Source organism: Dermacentor andersoni, chromosome 8, assembly GCF_023375885.2.
Source record: "Dermacentor andersoni chromosome 8, qqDerAnde1_hic_scaffold, whole genome shotgun sequence".
Lineage (NCBI taxonomy): Eukaryota > Metazoa > Arthropoda > Arachnida > Ixodida > Ixodidae > Dermacentor > Dermacentor andersoni.
This window is the reverse complement of record NC_092821.1, coordinates 42,673,747-42,699,520: the sequence shown is the minus strand read 5'-3', so window position 1 is coordinate 42,699,520 and position 25,774 is coordinate 42,673,747. Positions and strand designations below refer to the sequence as shown.

Sequence of the window (25,774 nt, the reverse complement as noted above, 5' to 3'; positions counted from 1 at the left end):
TCTTAAATTTTCGAAAAATGATGCGATTGTGAAGCAACCCGTACGAGCAAATGCATAGCGAAAGAAGAAATTCGCAGAAAAGGAAAAGACGCATGCAATGGGTGGTATCTTAAAGTGCTTGTCCTAGATTGGAACTCTTTTTTTTATTGGGTGAATACATTCCCGAAACAGATCAATCATTCAACGAGCGCGTACTGTACGCGAGGCCCACACGTGCCCGCTTCAAATGTCATTGGGCAGAAAATATTTGCATCCCAGTGCTATAGCGACATACACCGCTACAATTACTGCCTTTAACGTGCCACAGAGCCCACAACACAATAAGCAAGCAAATACCGTAATTGTTATCATACAATTCCCTGAAAAGAAGGGAAGCGTAGCAGAGGGCGGCAGAAAGTTAGGTGGAAGGATGAGATTAAGGAGTTTGCAGGGACAACATGGCCACAATTAGTACATGACCGGGGTTGTTGGAGAAGTATGGGAGAGGCATTTGCCCTGCAGTGGGCGTAACCAGGCTGGAGATGATGAATACCATGAAAACAAGGCATGATGGCTTTTGCACGTTTGTGTGGGTCGTATAGCAATGACCGCGTAAGGAATCTTCGCCACGCGAAATATCTGTGGTTTCTGAAATCTGTGGCACCTCTAGCAAGACGTTTGGATTGAACGATACAGACATGGACGGAGTGATAGCCGAGCGCTGTAAACAATACAGTGCTGCAATCGTACCTTATGCGCATAAGGTACTTGTAAGGTATACACAACTTATTACCCTTCTCATCCACTAGAAAATGTATTTTGTCGTTCCGGTTTCAAGCCGATGTACTTAGCAGTAATATGAGTTAATCGTTTTCTAATAATAATGGTTCGATAACCTGGCCGTTGCTGCTGCTACATTTTAGCTCTAAGGTCTGTCTTTTTTTGTTTTCGTAGCCTACAACAGGAACTACGAGTAATCGTTTCAAGTGGGCCTTGTACATATCCCAACTTTCGAGTTTATTTGATTACCTAATATTTAGGTCAGACATTGATTTGTTTAGCTCAATATATCCAACTTAAAGATGTTTTTCCGACCGTCAAATTAGCCAGCGAATATACGCAAAATTTCAGCGCCACTGGTCGTTCGAGACATTTTGCAGGTAACCGCGGGCTTCCTTCACGCTCGCAAAAACAATTTTAGGAAGCGTGTAGCGAGCAACAGAAAGCTCTAGCGGGAGTTTTTCATGTTGATCTACGATTTTCACATTCACACTCCTCATATAACTATAATATTTGAGTAGTTGATTATTTACCTAGGACTAAATATGTAATGAGGTGGTCTGGAAAAAAATAATTTCAATACCTAGAAGTAACAGCAAACAACACCATCTTGGTTCTGCCCACCTACGTGGCACTTACATATACCCGGTATATATTTTTTCTATCTCTCCGCGTGTTACTTTATTCGCAGCAAGCTTATGAGTTATTCCGTACAATCAGCTCGAAAGCTGCAATAAACTGCCGGCTTTAACGTCCCGGAACTGCATTGTATATTATAAAGGCGCTGTATTAAAGGAACGGTGATTAATTTTTTCCACCTAGGCATCTTTTACCCGCACACTTTGCACAGTTGGCAACAAGAATTGCTTTTATTCTTGGACAACAATTGTTGCGCGATACTGAGCCCTTGTGTTAGATAGGCATGATAGTTGCAAATTCAAATACGTCTACTCTAGAATCACCCGAAGAAATTAGCAGTAATGTTACTTAGCTGCAAATGCGCCCGATAATATGACCTCGGAATAAAAGGTCGTAGAGTAAAGGTCGCGAAACCGCGATGGTCTCGTACATGGCTGCTATGCACGATGTCGCGTGAAGAAATTCCGGCCGCAGTAAGTAGATGGGGCGGTGGGGGGAGGGGGGAAAGGGGGGAGAGGTGATGCGAGATGCAAAATAGCGCATGTACCTTGCTTTGGGTGGAAATGTAGATAACGTAGGTTCTCAAAATTAAGCCGTGTCCCTCGCTACGGCGTGCTTCAAATTCGGATTCTGCTTTGGACACATAAAGCCCGAGCATTTTATTTCGAAGTACTGGATATTATTATAACGAATGCTTCATTAGGTTATGGTATTTGCTAATGGCTTTCATTGCCTAATCATTTGAGGTACTGTGCCGCGTAGAAATTGCTATAAGCTTCCACATCTTTCTGTGGCGGGCAAATCCTCTGCATTTTCTATGATATTTCGTGTGTCTGGTTTGAACTTGTTATACAAGCTATCTGTTGTGACAGGTTTGTACGATAACATTTGCGCTTGAGCGTTCCCGGCCGCGTATTTGGAATACTCAGAAGGGACAACGCATGGCAACCGCAGCGCCACGCTATTGGCTTACAGGCCTGCGGGACGTCGTGATGTCACTCCTAGCAACGGCGCGAAGCGAAAACTCTCGTTCCCGGTGCTCTCCTGTTGACTAGACCAGACCTGACTAGACTACACTGTTTTCTTAGACGTCGCAGGCTTGGTTCTTTGCCCTTTAACACGTGCTACCTAGTGTTCGGTCTGCTTTTCTCGAGTGAGTTGCGTTTTTGACGCCTGTCTCAGCATTGTTCTGCCAGGCTGGAGTGTTCGGACTGCTCGTTATACGCGAAGTTTCGTTTTTGACGGCTGTGCCAACGTTGTTCTTCGGCTAGTGTTCGGAGTGTGATTTTTTTCTTTCTTTCGCCGCACTGTTTTTGCCAGCCGCGCTATGACCGCAGCGGACAGTGATTGTCGGACGTCGACGCACTTTGCGATAGAATGCGTGAAGGACGATATCAATTCGTTCACTGATGTTGAAGTCCTTCGTTCCAACATCGCGAATGAAGATGACGCTTGTCGCTGGGTGGAAGATTATGGCTTCAAGACGGACACGTCGTGGGTTGTATATTTCGTCCAGCCAACAGCAAGGTGTCAAAGGTAATGCAAATTCTCCATTAAAATTCGAATAAAGTATTTTTTTTTTTTGTAGAACACGAATGTTTCGGCAAAAGTGGCACGTTTTCGGATATGGAATATACCAAAACTTCCAGTATGAATGAAGATCATAACACGCTCCTTCAAGTACATGATGCTGCGCCACGTTATCGATTGGGAGTGCAAGAACAGGAACGTAAACTACCAACGTATGAATAGGACTGGCCGACTTGAATATCTAGTTATACCTAACTTCCTGTAATGCGTCCGCGCGCATTACCAGGAACCCCGATCCTTGTTAAAATTTCGAGCCCCTAAAATTTTTTGGTAGCTTCATTTAACCGCCAGTGTATTTACATTAGGAGTGGCATCTCCCGTGATGTACGACAGCGCTCTTGTCACATAAGCAGGTCGACTGCGCTTGGCATCGACCCGGAGCTAACATTACGAGCGCGATATTGGCGAATTTCGTAGAGTCAGACGCACTTGAAAGGTATTGTGTAGAGGTATTCACGAGTGCCCTTTTCACAGGCGTATAGCACTTCTTTGAACCAAGCCATTGGGAGGTAGCATATGTGGGAGGTGAAAAAGTTGCTTTTTTCATCTTTCATGTCACTGAAATAGTGCTTACTCTTACTCTTTACAGGATGGTGTTCTATAAAATATGGCGCTGCAAGGAATGCAAGTGCAGCAGTTCATTGGGGAAGCCTGCAGTGCACTGCCCTGCCAAGAGAGACTTTTAGATAAAAAAGGTCAACAGGAACAAACGAAGAAATGATGCCTTCCTGCGTGGCGAGAAGCCACTGCCAGCGATTATAAAGCTGTTGCACCATAACGGCCACAGTCACAGCACAATAGCTGCGGAGGCCTTTCGTCATCTAACACCAACATCCCAAACTAAGCAAACCTTTCTGGAGTATTTCGACAACGGCATGTCCCCAGCTGAAGCCATCAGGCTTCATGAAAGCAAACTGGTGGTGCAGGAGAATGGGTACCTCCTCGTTGCCAACTCAGCAGTCAACCCAGTACCTTCAGCGATATATTACTGGCACAAGCTCTGGCGCGAAGAGAACTTCGGGAGAAACATTGACCCACTCCTGAAAATAACAGAGAAGATGCCACTGTATGTCAAACAAGGTGAGTATACAATTAAAATACTGCACTACCGAGTTAGGGCTCCAGAAAGCCATTTGCACTTAATGCTTTTGTGGGACTTCAATTACAACAGATTTTGAAAAAAAATTTCCACAAGGTCGTGTCAATGCCCGATGCTTGACAATGGGGTTTGAACACTGGGAACAGATTGGGAATGCCATGAAAACACTGGGCAGTGTGTGTTCTCGGTCAATGGAGATTTGGCATCCAAGATTTTAAATAGTTCTGTATAATTAGCGAAGGCAAAATGAGATGTACACCCAACCGAAGCAAATTTCTACAAAGGAAACCAGTACATGTTCCTCGAAAGAAAAGCCTTGCAGATGAAAAGGAATATGTCCTGGTCCAGGACTCGAACCATAGGCCACTGTCTTTCTGGGACAACTGAACTGCTCTACCATGTAAGCTGACCAGGTGGCTAGTAGATGGCAGGATGATGTCAAATTGGTGAACAACTCAAAGGAATGTCAAATATTTGATGAGAAAAATCTTTAGGAACCTGCAACATGGAGAAGTGATTAATGAAGGGAAGATGGGACATTTTTAATATTGCTACAAGGAGGAAGCAACCGAATATTTACACTATCCATAAACTCTAGGCGACATGCAGCACTAGCAAAGATGGTAAGCGGGAAGTGCGAACCAGCAAAACAGCTTCGTTGTCTTTTGAAAAGGGCCATCATGTCCCCACTGAAGCCTGAGGGTACTGTAACAATATGCCATGGAAAGATAATATGTCAAAACATTGCATACAACTGCAACATCAATGTGTGATACTTGATGAAGTGAAAGTCGGCACCAGAAAGAGTGAATATACATATTCTTCTTGCATCAATTCTAATCCATGTACTAACCTAGGTGTCAGATTCAAAAATTTTGTCGACGGCGGTTATATTAAATAAATACCAGTTCAATGTCTGACTGAAAATTATTTCATTGATTTAACCAGCGTGTTTCTATGTTAAATGTATGCTAGCTATGGCAGTAGCTATGGCAGAGTGACATATAGCTTTAGAAGAAGGAAAAATTGGGCTAGTTTGCACTCAACTTGATGTGCTGTCTCTCTTCCTCTGTTGTATTTACTTCAAACACATGTGCAGTGAAAATTACCAAATTGTTGTAAATGCTTGAGAACAATGGCACGCACTGTATTTTAAGCACAATAAAACTTGGTAACTGCACTGTGTTACGGCACACAAGTACCACATCCTATACCTTGTTTTCAAAGTGCAAACTAACTTTCAGTGCCCGCATGGCTTGCTTATGTTAGCCTTTGTGGGAGCCCTACCTCAAGCTGCTTGGTCACAGACAGTACTCCCTCTGACTGGTTGTTTTGTTACTTGTCAATACTGCACAGCTAGCATTTGGTGCTGTATGTGGGCTAGTACATAGCACAGCGTGACACATTTGGACCAAAAACAGCCGAATGGGCAGAGCCCAATACAGTGGCACCCAGCAGCGCTGCAGACAGGTGTTTTTACTGTGTTTGTTTTGTGGATTTGGTGCTACCTAACATTGTATGTATCTTGCGAAATAATGCCATGATATCTGCCATAAGACAGATGTGGTTGTGAAGGCCACTGAAATATAAGCAAATGTTTCTACTGAATAATTTATGTGATTGAGAACGCCTTTAAGAAACTTGCTCCGTAATCTTCCCCACAATCAGCACCCTCTTTAAAACACTTCCAAAGTGCCTAAATGTCCGCGGAAGAAAAATCTGCATTGGCTGCACAAACGGTCATGAACCACTTGATGTACCTTCTTCAGAGGCACTGGGGAGTCTCGCAGTTAGGTCTGGTGCTCTTGGAGAGACTGGCACACTCTATGTGGAAGTCATTAATATTTGCAACTGTTGCACAGGTAATATGAGGACGAAGACTGTCATATTGCAAAACTAAACTTGCGGTCAGCAGCTGTGTCCCTTTGTTTTTATGCCATGTTAAAATAGTTGTTAAACTCTCTGCTTAAGCTATTCTATAAGCTGCCATGGTACCTATCTTGCTTACACTATCCAAAGCTAGAGCATGTCATAAAGTGTGATTGGCTGATCCAAGGCTTCAATCCACAGTTACCTGGCGATCTGTCTTTGGTATCGCTTTGACAGCTGCAATAGCTACTGGAATTAAACACTTGAGGTCATTGACCTAAGTGAGAAGTTTTTCACAGATGTCCCATCATTTGTAACTTCTCTACTGCACTTCACCTTGCAGCTGTAACAAGAATGCATTACACATATGTAACCTACATTCTCCAATGATTTTTAATATGCTTTACTTCTTCACTTGTTAAAAATTATAGCAGAAGGTTGTTTTGTTACGTGTCTCAAATTACCATTTTGAGCCACCTCAAGTGAGGTGGCCATGTTTACAATGGGACAGTAATGACGTTTGTTCAGCTACACTGCTTTGCCACCTATTGAATATTTTTTTACAATGCTAGTAACAACAATGTTGCGAGCTTATTAGACAATGGCACACAATTTCAGAACTTAATTATAAAATTGAACATTTTAGTTGTACTCGGCATCATATCTATGAAGTTTGATGCTGCCTTCAGCTTCTTACCATGGTGCCCAGTTCTCACAGGTGCATTAAATAAACAGAAGAAACACCAATGCAGCTGTCAACTCTCATGAAAGTTTGCTGCATTAATTATTCCTGTTCACAACTCATAAATTGAGCACTTTGTATCCATGAATTTCGTCACGGAAGTGGGTTTCATTTGCTTGTTTTGTTAGGAATTAGCATATGTGTGACATTGCTATCTTTTTTAATTTTACACACAAACTTATGCAGCTTTTTAGTTCAAGTTCCTGTGGTAACCTCGGTTCAGAAATTAATTGAGAACCCTCCTGCATGTAACAGGTCTATGTATGCTCTCAGTCACACTTTAGTTTGGTGGACAGACCATGTTAGTTTTTTTTTTGCATCAAAAGTCACCTAAAGTCTTCCTAAATGTTTTCGCATTTCTTCACTCAATGCAGGCCTCGGTGTCAAGCTGGGCCGCTCAGAGGATGGCCAGTTCTGGGTGGTCTTGGTTGTGACCCCCAAAATGAGACGTACACAGGAGCTGAATGCAGCAAGAGAAATTATCTTTATAGATTCGACATCATCCTGTGATGCCTCACACAGCACACTCACGGTACTACTGGCTACTACAAATGCTGGTGCAGTACCTGTTGCGGTGCTTATTCACAACTCGCAGTCAGCACAATGCTACTGCACTGCATTCACACTGCTGAAGGAAAGCTACCCAACCTGCTTCGGAGGGCTCAGTGTAAGTGGCTGAAAAATATGTAGTCAAAGGCATAGCCTCTCTTGAGATTTCAAAATGGTGTTGTATGCTTCGCTATAAACAGTAAATACTGTATTTAGCTTAGTGATAGCTATAACTTTTAATCCTTTATGAAGGAGCATTTAAGTTTAGTTAAACAATGAACCTGTGGTAATGACCAGTGCCGACATAAGATAGCATTATACTGTTAGTGTAGCTCCATAGTGGTCACAACACTATGCTCGTGCTGCTGTAACAATTTACTGTAATATTCCTTCTACTGGCGCTTGGCATTGCTCAAAAAATTCCATGTGTATAATACAAACATCTGAACCAATTCGGTTTATTGGATTTGTAGTTTATGTAGATAAATGGAAACGACCAAAACCACTGATTTTTGAAGTGCAAATACTTTACCAAAAAGAAAGCTAAAAAAGCAACCTGTGCTTATTTGTTTAGACACTTACCTTTAATTCTGTGTAAATGCACTTGCGAGTATGCCAATGTCCCTAACACACAACTATATAGGTCGAGGTGTGGAGTCAAATAAGCTTGTTAACGATTTTTGCACAAAGCTGCTCGGATGGCACGAAAATGACTAATAAAAGGGAACCCTGCACTCACCACTGCCCTCACGTCTTCTTCCACTGATGTTCTTAATGCGTGCAGTCATCTCATCCACATCATGACAACTGCCCATATCCACAGTTCATACAATGCAAGCTGAGCTCGCCTACAATAACACTGCAGACATTGTGCTCGCACGTGTTATGAAATGGCCACCTGAATAATGTACTTTCTGTGGTAGAACAATTGAACCACGTAAACAATATTAGCCTTTTGATCATGCTTTCTCTGGCAGATGTGCATTGCACTGAGAAGGTAAATGCCTACATTACACTCCCGTTAGTCTTTTCAAGCAAGCATTTCAAGATTTGTTTAAAGTCTTGAAATGTACCATGTGAGAAACATGGTACAGCACTTAGGGGGGAGGGGGAGAAAAACAAGATGTGCTGTGATATCATACCTGCACTATGTCCAGCACAGCATAGAAAAGACATCAACATCCATACACTCAACATCAATTAGAGTAATAAGGTTGTGTATGCCGACCCATCTCGGTGCTAAGAAAAAAGGCATACAGACAAAGTAGAGACAGAGCTCTGGGCATTGCAATACTTCATGCAATTTATATGCTTCCACCATCATGGTGGTGGAGTTCCGTACTAAAATAAGATTACAACTGAACAAAATACAGGAGCATGCAAACATTGTGCGCAATGCTCCCACAGGTGTAACCTTTACTTGCAATGGCTTGAATACTAGGCATGGGCACCAATATTGGCTCTGCAGTGCAGTAAGAAATACATTATCTTTATCAAAAGCATGTGTGGATCAGCGAGAGTTGCACTTTTGTTAATGTCATATTTTAATGCTTTGCATAATTTATTATTTTCAATGTGCCTCAGGGGCCGCTTTTTGTCACAATTGGTGAAGTTACGCAGCGTGTAGTTGTTCTTTAGTATTTGTATACTGCTTTGGAAGGAAGTTGATGCTCAAGTGCATCTCGCACTGCCCTGTGTTTCAAGGGCAGTGGTGTGCTAAAGCATAATTTTGCCTCAGTTTCGTTTTTGATAAAAGTTACTTGTGCGTAATTATGTGTGTAGTGGTTACAAAAGGCGACAACACAGGGCCATAATCTGCTACTATAAACAAATGAAAATTATAGGCAATACAAATCATTATTTCTTAGATACCTTCAACAAATTCTTATTTAGCAGTTTTAAATACTTTGTTGCTCCATTTGCAGTATCCTCAAGCCTTCATGACAGACAATTCAGCCGCGGAGAAAGCAGCCCTTCAAGCTGTTTGGCCCCAAGGGACACAGCTGCTTTGTTTCTTTCATGTTGCGCAAGCAGAGTGGAGGAGGCTCACGGCCGCTCACAACAATGTCGCAAAAGAGCAGAGAAGAAGTCTCATGTCAGCGTTCCAGCAGGTTTCTGCTGCACAAGCAATTTCACATAAGCTTCAGGAAAAGATACCCTGCTGTGATTGCTATCGTGCTCATACATTACTAGGTACTAGGATTTTGGTACTATGTGCTTACTTTTGAGAGTGCACAGAGCTTCACTGTTTGTAAACAATCACAGGTGATAAGTTGGCTGCTGTGCTGGCATAATTGTTTCAGCATTTGAGAACTGCAACTAATTGGGAGCTTCGTTGAAATATGTCTGTTACTACTGTCATTAAGTAGCTACCGGCACAGGAGTGCTAACATATTATGTTTTTTTTTTTTGCGCAAAAGCATCAAATGGCCCATTGCGCGAAAGAGAAGGCATCTGTAGCAGCTAAACAGCGCCTAAATTCTTATTGGCTGTGATGCCACATGAATACGCACCTTAACGGAACAACGCAGGCGAAAGGGAACACCTGCTGGTGCACCAGGCGTTGCGTGAGGGGAGAGGGCATCGCCATGGCACCACACCCATTCGCTCTCAGAAGCCTGTGTTATTTACTGCGTTCCTTGTCTGCGCAAGCTCTCACCTACATTCTAACTTTATGTCGGTAATCACTACAAAGAAATTAATGTATAAAAAACAATTAATTTGGAAGGAAAAATGTTGGTGGTAGTGAGTTTTGAACTTACGATCCCATACTCAGGAGACGAATGTCTTACCCACAGGGCTAAACAAGCACCTCCACGATAGCGGGCCTGTGCACTATGTTTTAAGACATCACGCTACTTGGACCAAAATTTCCATTGTCAAGCCCAGCGTGACGAAAGCGGTGACGTTAAAATCACCGTGGCTTACTCAGGAGCATCCCCATTAGACTCTATGGCAGTTGGGAAAGGTAGCATGACATCACAGATCAAAGGGCACTACCTTGTGCTGTCTAGGAGACATTGGCCAAATGTGTCAAGGTGCTAGCTTACCCGCGAGGAGTTCACTACTCAAAGGACCACACAGCGGCATTCAATAAATATTAATGCTTTTGCATTCAAAACTCGTAAGAAGTGCTTAGGTGTCCTTCGAGTTTCTTCTTTGACTAAAAGCGCACTTGGATCTTTATTTTCCCTAAGCATTGTAAAACAACATGAAATGTATAACACTATAGCTGCTTTGAATCACACGTTGCATTTATTTATTTCAGATCATGTATGCGAACAGCCCTGAAAAGCTGGAGAGCGCTACTATAAAACTACGAGAGAGCTCCCAAGCATCTTATATTTCACGTGTGGAACCCTTTTTAAACCGGAAAGAAGAGTGGGTGCTTCTGTTTTGTACGAAGCTGATAACGCGTGGCCACAACACGAATAACTTTGCAGAGGCTTCGATTCGTATCCTCAAGGACATTGTACTTTCCCGCACAAAAGCCTTCAACGCTGTCGCTCTAGTGGAGTCCATAGCAGAAGTGTGGGAGCTCTACTTCAAGAGCAGGATATTGAAACATGCTCATAACCGTGTCCCCACACACCATCTGCTCTACGACAGTCTCCTAAAGAAGGCACCGGAAGGAGCTGAAGCATTGGTCACCTCACATGGGGATAACTGCTTTTCGGTACCAAGTTTCGGAGAGAATGGCGAAGTGTATGATGTGTGCGGAGACGTGGGCCTGTGTACATGTCCGGCTGGTTGCACTGGTGCGTTCTGCAAACACCAAGCACTTGCGCACAAGCATTTCGGCAGCATTTTGCCTAACTGCCCAGCACGTACATTAGCTGACCGCCATGAACTGGGAAAACTTGCGCTTGGAGATGCGCGCCCAGGCATTGAATTTTTTGCCAGGTTCTGTGACCCCATCGAAGTGCAAAGTGAGCAGCATGGCCCAGAACTTCAGCATGAACCTGTCGCTGCTAATGAAGATGAAGAGCAACGAGACCATCCAGCTGTTCTTAGACAAGAAGTTTGTCCGTCAGCATCAGGCCTCGAGCAGCAAGACAGCCAGGTGCGTGCCAGTTTCCATGATTCAAAAAAGTGGGTATAAAAAATATGCAGCACCAAATCATGCAACTAGCTGACTGGGAAGTAATCAGGCATCTGACATTCTACTTTTGTAGTTTGTAATATTCAGGAAAATTCCACTGACGTGCCACTGTCATAATTGTCTGAATCAGTGTAAGCGTACTTTCTATGATGCGCTAACACCAGAGAGTCTGTATAAACAAACAGTGCAGCTGTTTTAGGCCTTCACTGTATCATTCTCTGATGAAGGAACAAAGCAGTAGGTGTGATGCGTGACTTGGCTTATAATAAGGGTAAACCATTGCGTTAGCTTCATAGGAAATGTCCCAAGGAGGGCAGCTTTGGCTAAAGAGGTATAACGTCCGACTGCATACAACTCGTAATCCTTATGCACTATATTTGGCACGAAAAATGAAAAACACACGAAAGAACAAAGCACGAACTAGGAGCTGTTTATCACCATTGGTAAATATAATATAAGGAACCGCTTTATTCCAGCTGACCTCATGCTGCCTCACGAAGATGAAGCTGTGCAGCTGACATACAAAGATGAGGAAGATGTACAATGGATGATATGTAGAGATGATGAAGATGAAAGTCAGGCATGTGTTGCACTCAGAATATGTGCGTGCATGGCATGGGATATAGGATGTAGTTGAAGCATAACACGTAAAGACTAGTACGCCAAAACTGCAGATACTTTTGCATCTGTGAACATAACTGAGGCAGTGCCCCCCACCTCTCTTGACCCCAGCAAGGACTTTAAATAAAGTTTTCTTTCTCTCTCTTACGAAATTCCTTTTTTTCTTTACCTCAAGTTACCCCAGCTTTCTCTTCCTGCCTTAGTTTTTGCTCTTGAATCTACCTCTATTCTTTGTAAAAGTAGCAAACACATGTACTGTTTGCAGCTGACTTCGGAATTGCTGGGTGCCACCTGTTGTTGACATATGTATCTTCGCTCCCATAGGTTCACACATCACTTAATCTGCTCTGCGTACAGTGCTCAGCGATACACAACATGGCAGTTGGCGCTTGTTATGCCACTGGTGATCACTGAGTAGCCCGAATGCAGTTACGATGCATCAAAAAGATTCTCACTTCCATGTGACATAAAAATGCATCATCTCAGTGTCACCAGTACCCACCCTGGCACAAGCAGCTACCAGCTGCCATGTTGTCCCAGTATTACGTTCCACTCACTGAGCACTGTATACTTTTCCACGTGATAGTGGAATATGGTAAACCACGAAGCTCTCGCATTCAGTCTGTTTTCTCATATACTTTAACTGACAGGCTCTTGCGCTTTCGTCTGGTGTGTGTGCAATCACCCATTTTCTTTTTGTGGAGTTAAAAACTGCACTTTTGCACTTTAGTGTCGTAACATTTGGCTGTCTTTTCTATCCTATGCAACAACATGTGTGTGTCAGGCAACACCACATGCTTTTTACAAATTTGTCTCTTGTTTGTCTCTCCAGCAGGATTTTTTGGCAAATCTGCGCCTCCATTTTGGGGAACCTACTGTTTCTCAGCAAACTTGCTTTCACCTTGGAATGCCAAGAGCCATAGTGCAGAGTTTGTTTCTGTCCTCACATCTTCTAAAACCAACGCATGGTGCTCACATTGCCTTAAATTCAGGTCTAGATACTGCAGTTGCCCTTTGGCATGACGTCTTGTGTGTCAATTCTAGCCCTTAATGCGCCTTTCCAAACATAGCTTTAATACTTATATTACTTGCTAGTTTTCATTCTCACTTCATATAGCCTACATAGCCATCTACCTTAAGCATTGCTGCAAGCTTATGGCCACTGAAAAGTGCTTAAGACAAGTACATAAGCACTGCCTCAGTCAGGCTCACAGAAGCGAAGGTAATAATTAATTATGGGGTTTTACGTGCCAAAACCACTTTCTGATTATGAGGCACGCCGTAGTGGAGGACTCCGGAAATTTCGACCACCTGGGGTACTTTAACGTGCACCTAAGTCTAAGTACACGGGTGTTTTCGCATTTCGCCCCCATCGAAATGCGGCCGCCGTGGCCGGGATTTGATCTTGCGACCTCGAGAAGCGAAGGTAGAGTTCACAGACAGCAGCTGCTGGCGGTGGTCTCTGCTTTATTGGCTTATTAGGTCATTGCATGTTATGCTCTAGCTACATCTTATATCCCATGCCTATCACCATGTATATTGTCACGTGGTGGTGACGTAGAAGAACACAGTAGCAATACTGTGAACGAGAAAACTAACTTTTATTGGGCGAACTTGTGCCCACAAAACAGGCTACACTTATAGCACAACGAAAGCGGCGAACACAGTCGGCGATCGTCGGAAATCTGATCAGCGGGTCAAGCGCGTCGGCTTTTATACAGCAATCATCGAATGTTCCAGATTAAACGTTGGGACCCGCATGCCTTCTAAAATGTTCTACACCATTCGTGTCAAGCGATGAAATCAGATAACACAACGTTCGGCGACAACAGACAGCGGGTAGAAGCATCGGCAACTTTCCAGAAACTTCGGATACATGCAGGCGCGTCCCGCGCTGTGCGATAACATTTGTTCGGCGGCAAAACTTGTCGCCCGATAGAGACAAGTACACGTATCAATACCCCCCCTCTTAAAAAGCATCGACCCGATGCTGCAAACAAATCAAAGTAATAAGTAAGCACTGATAGCAAAGAATAAAGCAAAATAGAGAAAGTTCGTTAGCGTCCGTAAAATGGTTTCAGACGCACCACGTGGACCACTTCAGGTCGTGCGCGACGTCGCTGTGAATGCGAAATGCCGTCTGGCACGACCTCATAGTCCAGTGCGCCAATACGTCGGATGACCTTGTAGGGTCCGAAATAGCGTCGCAATAGTTTCTCACTCAGTCCCCGTCGGCGTATCGGGGTCCATACCCAAACACGGTCGCCGGGCTGGTACTCGACGAAGCGTCGTCGGAGATTGTAGTGTCGGCTGTCGGTCCTCTGCTGGTTCTTGATTCGCAGGTGGGCGAGCTGTCGGGCTTCTTCGGCGCGTTGGAGATAGGCAGCGACGTCAAGATTCTCTTCGTCCATTACGTGCGGCAGCATGGCGTCGAGCGTCGTCGTCGGGTCCCTGCCGTAAACCAACTTGAACGGCGTGATCTGTGTTGTTTCTTGCACCGCCGTGTTATAAGCGAATGTTACGTACGGCAGGACGGCATCCCAGGTCTTGTGTTCGACGTCGACGTACATCGCTAGCATGTCGGCGAGGGTCTTATTCAGCCGCTCCGTAAGACCATTCGTCTGCGGGTGGTAAGCCGTTGTCCTCCTGTGCCTTGTCTGACTGTATTTCAGAATGGCTTGGGTGAGCTCCGCTGTAAATGCCGTTCCTCGGTCGGTGATGAGGACTTCTGGGGCGCCATGTCGCAGCAGGATGTTTTCGACAAAGAATTTCGCCACTTCGGCTGCGCTACCTTTCGGCAGTGCTTTTGTTTCAGTGAAGCGGGTGAGGTAGTCCGTCGCCACGACGATCCACTTATTTCCGGTTATTGACGTCGGAAAGGGTCCCAGCAAGTCCATCCCGATCTGCTGGAATGGTCGGCAAGGAGGCTCGATTGGCTGTAGTAATCCGGCTGGCCTTGTCGGCGGTGTCTTGCGTCGCTGACAGTCTCGGCATGTTCTGACATAACGGGTGACGTCGGCGGTCAGGCGCGGCCAATAATACTTTTCTTGTATCCTCGATAGTGTCCGGGAAAATCCGAGGTGTCCAGCGGTCGGATCGTCATGTAGGGCATGCAATACTTCTGGACGAAGTCCTGCCGGGACAACAAGAAGGTAATTGGCGCGGACTGGCGAGAAGTTCTTCTTCACGAGTAGACTGTCTTGAAGCGTGAAGGAAGATAATCCGCGCTTAAATGCCCTGGGGACAACGTCGGTGTGCCCTTCCAAATAATCGACGAGGCCTTTAAGTTCCGGGTCCGCTCGTTGTTGTTCAGCGAAGCCTTCCGCGCTTATTATTCGAAGGAAGGCGTCGTCATCCTCGTCATCTTGCGGCGGCGGGTCAATGCGGGCGCGTGATAGGCAATCGGCGTCTGAGTGTTTTCGTCCGGACTTGTATGTTACAGTGATGTCGTATTCTTGTAGTCTGAGGCTCCACCGTGCCAGCCGTCCTGAGGGATCCTTTAAATTCGCTAGCCAACACAAGGCGTGATGGTCGCTGACGACTTTGAATGGCCTGCCATATAGGTAAGGGCGAAATTTCGCTGTAGCCCAAACGATGGCGAGGCATTCCTTTTCGGTTGTAGAATAATTGCCTTCCGCTTTTGACAACGACCGGCTAGCGTAAGCTATCACGTGTTCATGTCCATCTTTTCTCTGGACCAGGACGGCGCCGAGGCCTAGGCTACTGGCGTCAGTGTGGATTTCGGTATCGGCGTGCTCGTCGAAGTGCGCAAGTACGGGCGGCGACTGCATGCGTCGTTTGAGTTCTTGAAATGCCTCGGCCTGCGGCTTTTCCCACTTGAACTCAACATCACATTTAGTTAGACGTGTCAACGGCTCGGCGATGCGTGAAAAGTCCTTGACAAAGCGCCTGTAGTAGGCACACATGCCAAGGAATCTACGCACTGCCTTCTTGTCGGTGGGCTGCGGGAACTTTGCGATGGCAGCTGTTTTCTGGGGGTCGGGGCGTACTCCGGATTTACTGATGACGTGGCCTAGGAACAAAAGCTCGTCGTAAGTGAAGCGGCATTTTTCTGGCTTCAGAGTGAGCCCTGATGACTTGATGGCCTCTAGTACTGTGGCAAGCCGCCTAAGGTGATCGTCGAAATTTCCGGCGAATACAACGACGTCATCCAAGTATACGAGACAGGTCTGCCACTTCAATCCTGCTAAAACCGTGTCCATCACGCGCTGGAACGTTGCAGGTGCCGAGCACAGTCCGAATGGCATAACCTTGAACTCGTAGAGGCCGTCTGGGGTGATGAAGGCGGTCTTTTCGCGATCTCTTTCGTCGACTTCTATTTGCCAATAGCCAGACTTTAGGTCCATGGACGAGAAGTATTTAGCGTTGCAGAGCCGATCCAATGCGTCGTCTATCCGTGGGAGGGGGTATACGTCCTTCTTCGTGATCTTGTTCAGACGACGATAATCGACGCAGAAACGTAGGGTTCCGTCCTTTTTCTTTACCAGAACAACAGGGGATGCCCACGGGCTTTTCGACGGCTGGATGATGTCGTCGCGCAGCATTTCGTCGACTTGTTCTCTTATAGCTTCACGTTCTCGCGCCGAAACTCGGTAAGGGCTCTGACGGAGTGGGCGAGCGCATTCCTCGGTGATTATGCGATGCTTGGCGACTGGTGTTTGACGAAGCCTCGATGACGTCGAAAAGCAGCTTTTGTATCGTCGGAGCAGACTTCTGAGCTGCTGTTGCTTAATCATAGGGAGATTTGGATTAATGTCGTAGTCTGGTTCGGGAACCATGGTCGTCGGGGTAGATGCGGCGGAATCCGAGAGGACAAACGCATTACTTGTTTCCAGAATTTCCTCGATGTACGCGATCGTCGTGCCCTTGTTGATGTGCTTGAACTCCTGGCTGAAGTTTGTCAGCAACACTTCAGTTTTCCCTCCATGCAGTCGAGCGATCCCTCTTGCGACGCAAATTTCATGGTCTAGCAGTAGACGTTGGTCGCCTTCGATGACGCCTTCTACGTCAGCGGGTGTTTCGGTGCTGACCGAAATAACGATGCTGCAGCGAGGCGGGACGCTCACTTGATCTTCGAGCACACTCAAGGCGTGGTGACTACGAGGGTTCTCCGGCGGCATTGCTTTATCTTCCGACAGCGTTACTGACTTCGACTTCAGGTTGATGATTGCGCCGTGTTGGTCCAGGAAGTCCATACCGAGAATGACGTCTCGTGAACACTGTTGGAGGATAACGAAGGTGGCAGGGTAAGTCCGGTCATGAATGGTTATTCTTGCCGTGCAGATCCCAGTCGGCGTGATGAGGTGTCCTCCAGCGGTGCGAATCTGAGGGCCTTCCCATGCGGTCTTAACTTTCTTCAACTGGGCGGCGATGTGTCCACTCATTACGGAGTAATCGGCCCCTGTGTCGACTAAGGCAGTGACTGCGTGGCCGTCGAGAAGCACGTCGAGGTCGGTGGTTCTTTGTCTGGCGTTGCAGTTGGGTCGTGGCGTCGGATCACGGCTGCGTCGTGTTGAACTGAAGCAGGAACGTCGCGTCGTCAAGTCGTCTTTCGTCGGTGTAGTCTTGGCTTCCCGACTTCTTCGGGACGGCGGCGTGTCGTCTTTAGGTCGTCGAGATGGTTTCTTCGTCGTCTTCGTCGGCGGCGGAGGATCTTCGTCAGTTCGACGAACAGCAACCGCACCTCCATCGGTTGCTGCTTTTAGTTTTCCGGGTATGGGCTCGCAGAGCGGCCCAGGGCTGGGCCAGTGTATGGACGGCGCTGCGGCGACAGGTAGCGGCCTGGTGACGGCGAACGGGACGGTCGTCGAGAGCTCCACTGAGTGCCGGCTAGGTAATCGGCAATGTCACGTGGGCGCTCCCCAAGCTGTGGACGCGGCGCGTTGACGGCGAACCCTCTCAGTCCCATGTCGCGGTATGGGCATCGGCGGTACACATGGCCGGCTTCTCCGCAGTGATAGCAGAGCGGGCGGTGGTCGGGGGCTCGCCAAATGTCCGTCTTCCTCGCATAGGTGCGCTGGGCGACGGGTGGGCGCGCTGGCGGTGGCGGCGGTGGACGACGGAATTGCGGTGTTGCAGGACCTTGGCGCGGTCGCGCAGGGGGGCCTTGACGGCGGGCGACGGCGGCGGCGTAGGTCATTGCTTCCGGCTGCGGTGGTTCTGGTTGCACCTCAGGAACTCCAAGGGATCGGTGCACCTCTTCCTTCACGATGTCGGCGATAGAGGCCACTTGAGGCTGCGACGAAGGCAAGACCTTGCGCAGTTCTTCGCGCACAATGGCCCTGATGGTCTCGCGCAGATCGTCCGTGGCCAGTGATTGAATTCCTGCGTAGTGGGTAGAGCTTGTGCGGCGGTTGAATTGCCGGTTCCGCATTTCGAGTGTCTTCTCAATGCCGGTGGCCTCGCGAAGGAACTCTGCTACGGTCGTCGGTGGGCTTCGTACCATTGCGCCGAAAAGTTCTTCCTTCACACCACGCATGAGTAGGCGTACTTTCTTTTCCTCGGCCATATCCGGGTCGGCGTGGCGGAACAGACGGCTCATTCCTTCCGTAAAGATGGCAACGTTCTCATTTGGTAGCTGCACTCGGGCGTCCAGCATAGCTTCGGCCCTTTCCTTGCGCACGACACTTGTAAAGGTGCGCAGGAAGCTGCTACGGAACAGGTCCCACGTTGTCAAGGTCGACTCCCTGTTCTCAAACCAAGTTCTGGCGGCGTCTTCTAAGGCGAAGTAGACATGCCGCAGCTTGTCGTCGGAGTCCCAGTTGTTGAATGTCGCGATCCGTTCGTAGGTTTCCAGCCATGATTCCGGGTCTTCGAATGTTGAACCGCGGAACGTTGGAGGCTCCCTGGGCTGCTGCAGCACGATGGGGGACGCTGGGGCTGCCATTGGGGTTTCCGTGGCCACAATCTTCTTGGTCTTCTCAGGTAGAAGTCCGTGCTCCGGGGGCAGCTGTTGAATACGGCGGCTTGCTCGATGTTCCGGGACGGCACTGGTGTTGTCTTTGCGGTCCGGGCTTGTATTACGGCTTGTCGGGGGCGTCCGGTACATGGACGTAAGGCACCTCCACCAGATGTCACGTGGTGGTGACGTAGAAGAACACAGTAGCAATACTGTGAACGAGAAAACTAACTTTTATTGGGCGAACTTGTGCCCACAAAACAGGCTACACTTATAGCACAACGAAAGCGGCGAACACAGTCGGCGATCGTCGGAAATCTGATCAGCGGGTCAAGCGCGTCGGCTTTTATACAGCAATCATCGAATGTTCCAGATTAAACGTTGGGACCCGCATGCCTTCTAAAATGTTCTACACCATTCGTGTCAAGCGATGAAATCAGATAACACAACGTTCGGCGACAACAGACAGCGGGTAGAAGCATCGGCAACTTTCCAGAAACTTCGGATACATGCAGGCGCGTCCCGCGCTGTGCGATAACATTTGTTCGGCGGCAAAACTTGTCGCCCGATAGAGACAAGTACACGTGTCAATATACACGTGTTCACTAACAGGTATAAACAGTTGTTTGTGCTTCATACTTTGCACATCCTAGCAATGCAAAAAAGTATGAATATGCAACAAGTAGCTCTGTTTATTGCTTTAATGTATGTGTACAACTCTGTTGATGTTCTATACTTTGAAAATTTTTCTATATGCCCTTACAAAAAAATTGTTGAAAGGTTATTAAAATATCATTGTTCAACGTCAACAAACGACCTTCAAAGATCATTGGGGAATCGTTGAAACACTATTGAGGAAATTGTTGACAAATGTTGATAATTGGCCCGCGACATTCTGTCGAAACATCATTGTGGCCTCTCAATTTGAAAGATCATTGGCATATCGTTGAAACTATAGTGTACTTCAATGTTGAAAGCCCATTGAAGCATTGTTGAAGATGGGTTGTTTGTCAATGTTGAAAGCCAATTGACGTATTGTTGAAATGTGTTGTTCGTCAATATTGAAAGCCCATTGAAGCATTGTTGAAGCTCAAAATTGAAAGCCCATTGAGGTATTGTTGAAATGTGTTGTTTGTCGATGTTGAAAGCCCATTGAAGCATTGTTGAAGATGTGTTCAGTCTCAAAATTGAAAGCCCATTAACGTATTGTTGAAATGTGTTGTTCGTCAATATTGAAAGCCCATGGAACAATTGTTGCAGATCTGTTGAACAGTAACACAAATTATGTTGAAAGCCCTTTATGCCCCACTGGGTATTTAGCATTTTAAACCTGCACTTTCCTTAAAATACTGCTGAGCTATGTTGCATATAATTACCTTTGAAGTCACGTTGGTATGTTTGCTGTGAGAGGATAGGGATAAAATTTAAATACAGCCATTTTGTATCGCAGGCCTCTGTCACCCTGGGCTCAAAAGCATGCTCCTAGATTGCCTGTAATAAACCGTATCGTAAAACTGCTAGCAGTACTGTTATGCCACTTTTTTCAATTGTCATAGTGAATGGTCCTCCACAAAATCAAGAGTGCTGAACTGATGCAGACAAAAACCATTTTTCTAGGTGAACTGTTTATTTGTAACGAAACATCGGTGTAAATGTACAACCATTTGTAGTTTGAGAACATCAGAAACTTCTTAAAAACTTTTGCACAGTACAAACTTCCTGCAGCTTGACACCATAACAAAATTGAATACTGAAAATGTAGTCTGCGTGGCCCTCAAGTAAAACACATTTCCCGAAAGAAATAAATTTAAAAAAATAAATACCTAAATAAATAAATGTAGAAGCAGACTGACATGACTGCCAATAAGAACACTCAAAAAAAGGTACTTGCTTTCTCTATTAGGGAGCCAGTGGTACTATTACCATGGTACGATTTGCTTGAGCCCACAGCACTCAAATGAGACCTGATATGCAGGGTGGTTACCTTTAAGTTTCATGGAATTTATTAAACACGAACTGTTGCAGCTAACATAATTCTAGATACAGAGTGCCAAACATTACTTGCATGAGAAATCAAGACACCATAGTCAGCTGATTAAGAAAAACTCAGTTCCTAATAAAGTTTTTACGAATTGTAGACGGTAATTTTACAAGGTGTATGCACTTAGAACGAACTTCCAGCATGACACCAGTAACGAGACACATGCCATCAAACTGGCTGTAGAAATGCACTGCTGTAGCACTTTTTGTTAACAAAACGCACTGTTATGCATTGAAGCACAAAAGTAACCGGAATGCCCATGTATTTCTCTCCCATTTATGGAAAAATCTCGCAACTGGTGTCATCCTGGAAATTAATTTCAAGTGAATGTCTTTCAAGCTCACTGGCTACAATTTGCAAACTGAAATATGTGCCGTGATGTTTAAGTGAATTAATAAATTTATAAGAATCAGTTTAATGTTTCCATTTCTTGTGCTAGTAATGTCCACCTCTGAATAATCCAGCTCAAGAACAAAAATTATGCTACCTGGCAAAGGCAACTTAAAAAAGATCTGTAAAACTGAAAAAGGATCACTGTACAATCCTTATTTGTTGGTTGAATGGTGTGTGCCAATTTCAGTAAACCTTACATACTTCTGAAATATGGCAATCACAATAAGTGATGCTTATGGGAGTAGTTTATTATGCTGCATTGCTGTTGCATGATCCAGTTACGTTTTCTGCCATGATAACGTTCCTGCGCAGGTCACTCCATATCAAGCGACTTATTCATATTAACTACTTCAGATTTTCATATGAAAGAAAAACAACTATAATATAAGTGATGTGCTGGAATAAAACAAAGTTACTCCTTTTGTGAGTTCCATTTCAATTTTATTCACTGTCACAAAAAAAATAACGAAAGAATTCAGAAAAAGATATGGTTTCATGCAAACATAAAAGGCACATCATTGCAATTACCGGAGATTTTTTGTTGCATTTTAAATTTAAGCCGACTTATACCTATTAATTTTTACTTATGTATTTTAGATAGCAATAAACCATTTTTACAAAGTTATGTAAAATGCAGTTTTTACTGAACTCTGACAATGGCACAGATGCACTTGCAGGTGTGCGATTCCATGCCGAATCAACCAGTGTTTTTCTGACACCACACATATAGCTGAAACATTGCCATATGTTTACTAGAGTTCAAAACTCGTTACCCACTTTTATTTATTTTTGCTAGATATTTTGTAGCATTTTGGTGACAGTTTAGTTTTCCTGCTCAGCTGAGCTAAAGACATCAACCAACATTCATTTTCAAATGCACATTGTATTGATCGAGGCCTTCAAATGGTGTGCGTGGAAATACGGTGAAGTGATGCAACTGCCAAAATAGCCAATTTCTCAAATATTTGAATACTTCAATTGCTTTTGGCACCGGCAAAAATGAGTCAAATTGCAATCCGTTAGATTTTCTTTCGTAATGAAAAATTCACAGGACAGAAATTAAATACAGAATGGTAGCCCAGGTGACATAGTATAGCAAAAAAATATGTGAAGCTTTGAAGGTTCAGCTGATCGCCTGTAAAAAAAAAACAAATTCTAATCTTTTGCAAGAAGCTTCATGTTGAAGGAAAAAACAGCTTTCGTAGTTGGCCAAAAAATATGTGATACATTACTGGATAGCTCTACATGTCTGAAGTTAAAAAAGGCATTATTTTTAAATGCGAGAAATTCTTTTTTGAAATTTTGTCAGCACCGACTTTTCTCGGATGTGCGCACAGCTTGCCGGCTGGGAATGCAGACGACAAAGCTGGCTTTGTCTCCACACAGATGACAGAGAAGCGGTGTTAGGGTCTGCATTTTATTGCCAAGGGACACATGCTCTAACGTAACGAGGCTTGTGTTTGATGTGGGCCAGGTAAACCATACAGCCATTGCACATAAACTATCAATACGAGGTCTGTTAGAAAAGTATCCGACCTTTGGCTGAAGAAAAAAAACTGGCATAACTAGAGCGTTGGAAATCTAATCACCCTCAAAGTAGTCTCCTTGGGACTCCAGCCACTTATCCCAGCAGTGCTGCCATTGTTAGAAGCATTCCGAGAAGGCCTCTTTCCGAAAGAGTTTAGCTCAGCTGTCGTTGCAGCCATAATGTCTTCTCTTGTCTGAAATCGCGCTTCTTTCAATGGCCGCTTGATTTTGGGAAATAGCCAGAAGTCGCAGGCGGCCATATCAGGAGAGTAAGGAGCCTGTCGAACTACAGGAGTCTGGTTATTCGCCAAAAAAGTCTGAATCAAGTGGGAGAAAAGCATTGTCGTCATGGATGCGCCAATTTCCTGTTGACAACTTCGGTATCTTGTGCCACACAGCATCACATAGGCCATGGAGGACATCCCTGTAGTGGTCTTTAGTTATTGTTTGACTCTGTGGTGCGTAACCGTGGTGTACCACACTGCGGGAGTCAAAGAAAGCAGTCAGCAACACTTTACCGTTGATACGCGCTTAGTGGTCTTTGGTTGGTGACGTGGAATGCTTCCACTGTAATGACTGGGATTTGGTTTCCGGGTCGTAAACATACACCCAAGACTTGTCACCAGTGATTATGGTGTTCATGACGTTGGGGTCACTGTTTGTGGAATCCAGCATGTCTGTGAGACTTTAACACGAAGTTGCTTTAGCTCCACCATGAGCAGCTTGGGAACGAATTTTGATGCAACTCTCTTCATGGCCAAATCTTCGGTGATAATGGAATGTGGATAAAATGTGCTGATGCCCTCCTCTTCCACAATTTCTTGGATAGTCACACGACGGTCCCGCATCAACACGGGGTTCACTTCGGCAATGACCTGGTCATTTCGGCATGTTGATGGCCGACTGGAGCGTGGCTCGCTCTCCACCGATGCGTGGCCGTCTTTAAACTGGTTGTACCACTCCTTAATCTGTGTGCTGCTCATAGCATAGTCACCGAAAGCAGACTGAATCTTCCGAATGGTTTCCAGTTGGCTGTCGCCCAGTTTCTGGCAAAATTTGATGCAGTAGCACTGCTCCAGTCGCTCCGCCATTTTCCTTGCAATAAAAAACCGACGAGTGCACTGTGTACTACCTCATTCAAATGCTGCGTCCCAGCAATTCACGCTATTGGCAGGCAGGAAAAAATTCGTGCATGCGCACAAAGGTTCAAGGTCGGCTGACGAAAACGCACTTGTTTCATATTCATCAGGTGTTCGCAAAAAAGGTCAAATACTTTTCTAACAGACCTCGTACGCATTAAATACGTGAGGGGATCCTGCAGTGCTAAAAGATATGTTCCATGCAGTTTACAAAAAGAAATATCAGCTATTATGTAGACAGTAAATCCAGGAAGAGTGCTGATATTGTTCATGCAAAGCATTTTAAAGGGCATGTCGCAGTGCAATGCAACATAGAGGGAGCAGGACACTTCGTGCCCTGCTCCCTGGAGCCCAATGATAATGCAAGTAGAAAACACCTTCATAATTAAGACTGAAAACCTACATGAGTATGATCAAATTCTTGTGTTGTTTGCTACCACTGTTTCAGAGCCACAATATGTTCACTTATAAAAGTCATATGTGCCATGTTCAGTCTGATGTGGTCAGACACCATTGGCGACCACTTTTTGCATTAATGTTAAAAAAAATACAAGTTGAGACTGCAGCTGCAGCGCTTGACATCACCTGCCTTCGCGATGATAAAAAAGGCAGTCAGTTTGTTGAGTAGTTTTTGTGGCTAATTATATAAACAATCTTTCCTTGCTAGATAACATGGCTTCATATATTTATGCTGTATGTGTGATCCACAAATGAACATTATAGAAAATAATTTATTGCACTTAAAGAATACCTTTTTGTTACTTGTCACATGCATAGCAGACATGTAGGGCTGTGTAACGATGGGCGACATATACTTTTGTGCCAACCACCAAAGCAAACTTTTTACCTTCAACACGGAGCTTCTCGCAAAAAATTGGAACTTTACAGTTTCTTTAGCTGATCAACAGAACCTACCAGGCTTGAAATATTTTGCAGCTATCCCAAGTCAACCAGTCTGATTTTACATTTATTTTGTGCCTTCTGTATTTCCCTACATTAGAAGAAAATTCAAACTTTGCAAATTTTGGCAGTCACACCACTTGAGTCTCTTGACATGAACATCATCTGAATATCTGGATCATACAATTTCCCTTTCAAAAGAAACGTGTATCTGCCTTCTTGCTTAGCTGGGCAAGAACAATAAATTTTTCCCGAAATTCAAAAAAATTTTTGCGAAGGAAAATAAGTGGGGACCAAGAGTTCGGAGCTTCAACTATATCTGTGATGGTCAAAAAAACGCTGGTTGGCTGCCCTGGAATGACTTAAGTGTATGTATGAAAGCAAATTTTCTCAAAAATTTTCTCATTCTACCTACTCAAAATCAAGCAAACTTGAAATTGTTTATAATGGAACAGTTCTTGACAAAATTGGGTGGTTTGGCATGAAATGACTTAAGATACTTAAAAATATATTAATAATGAAACACTATCCTTACTGGAACCATATCAAAAACTAACATAAATATGTAGTGAACAATAACGAAGCACAGCACTTGTATTCTGGATTGAGCAATCCAATGTGGGCTTCTCAGGAGACTAGGATAATTAACATAAATAAAATTAACATAAAAATGTCAAGGCATAGAAAGGCACAACATTTGTATGCTCATTTGAGAAATCCAAATTGGGCCCTTCAGGAGACTAACATAAAACATAAAAATGTCGAGAGTTACAAAAGCACAAAACTTGTGTTTTGGTTTGAGCTGTCCAACTTGGGCTCTTGAGAGGCTATTGGTCCCATGCGAGAAGCGAGGCCAGAGTTGTTTACATAGGGCATGTTGGTACC

The 25,774-nt window shown here is 44.9% G+C and overlaps 1 protein-coding gene across 1 annotated transcript; it reads left to right on the top strand.

Annotated features, from left to right (window-relative positions):
* Positions 1 to 9,187: 9,187 nt before the first annotated feature.
* On the top strand, positions 9,188 to 11,349 carry LOC126531377 (uncharacterized). Its single transcript, XM_050178886.3, has 2 exons — positions 9,188 to 9,358; positions 10,516 to 11,349. Exons 1-2 carry the CDS (start codon positions 9,188 to 9,190, stop codon positions 11,347 to 11,349), a joined length of 1,005 nt encoding a protein of 334 aa, XP_050034843.3.
* Positions 11,350 to 25,774: the final 14,425 nt, after the last annotated feature.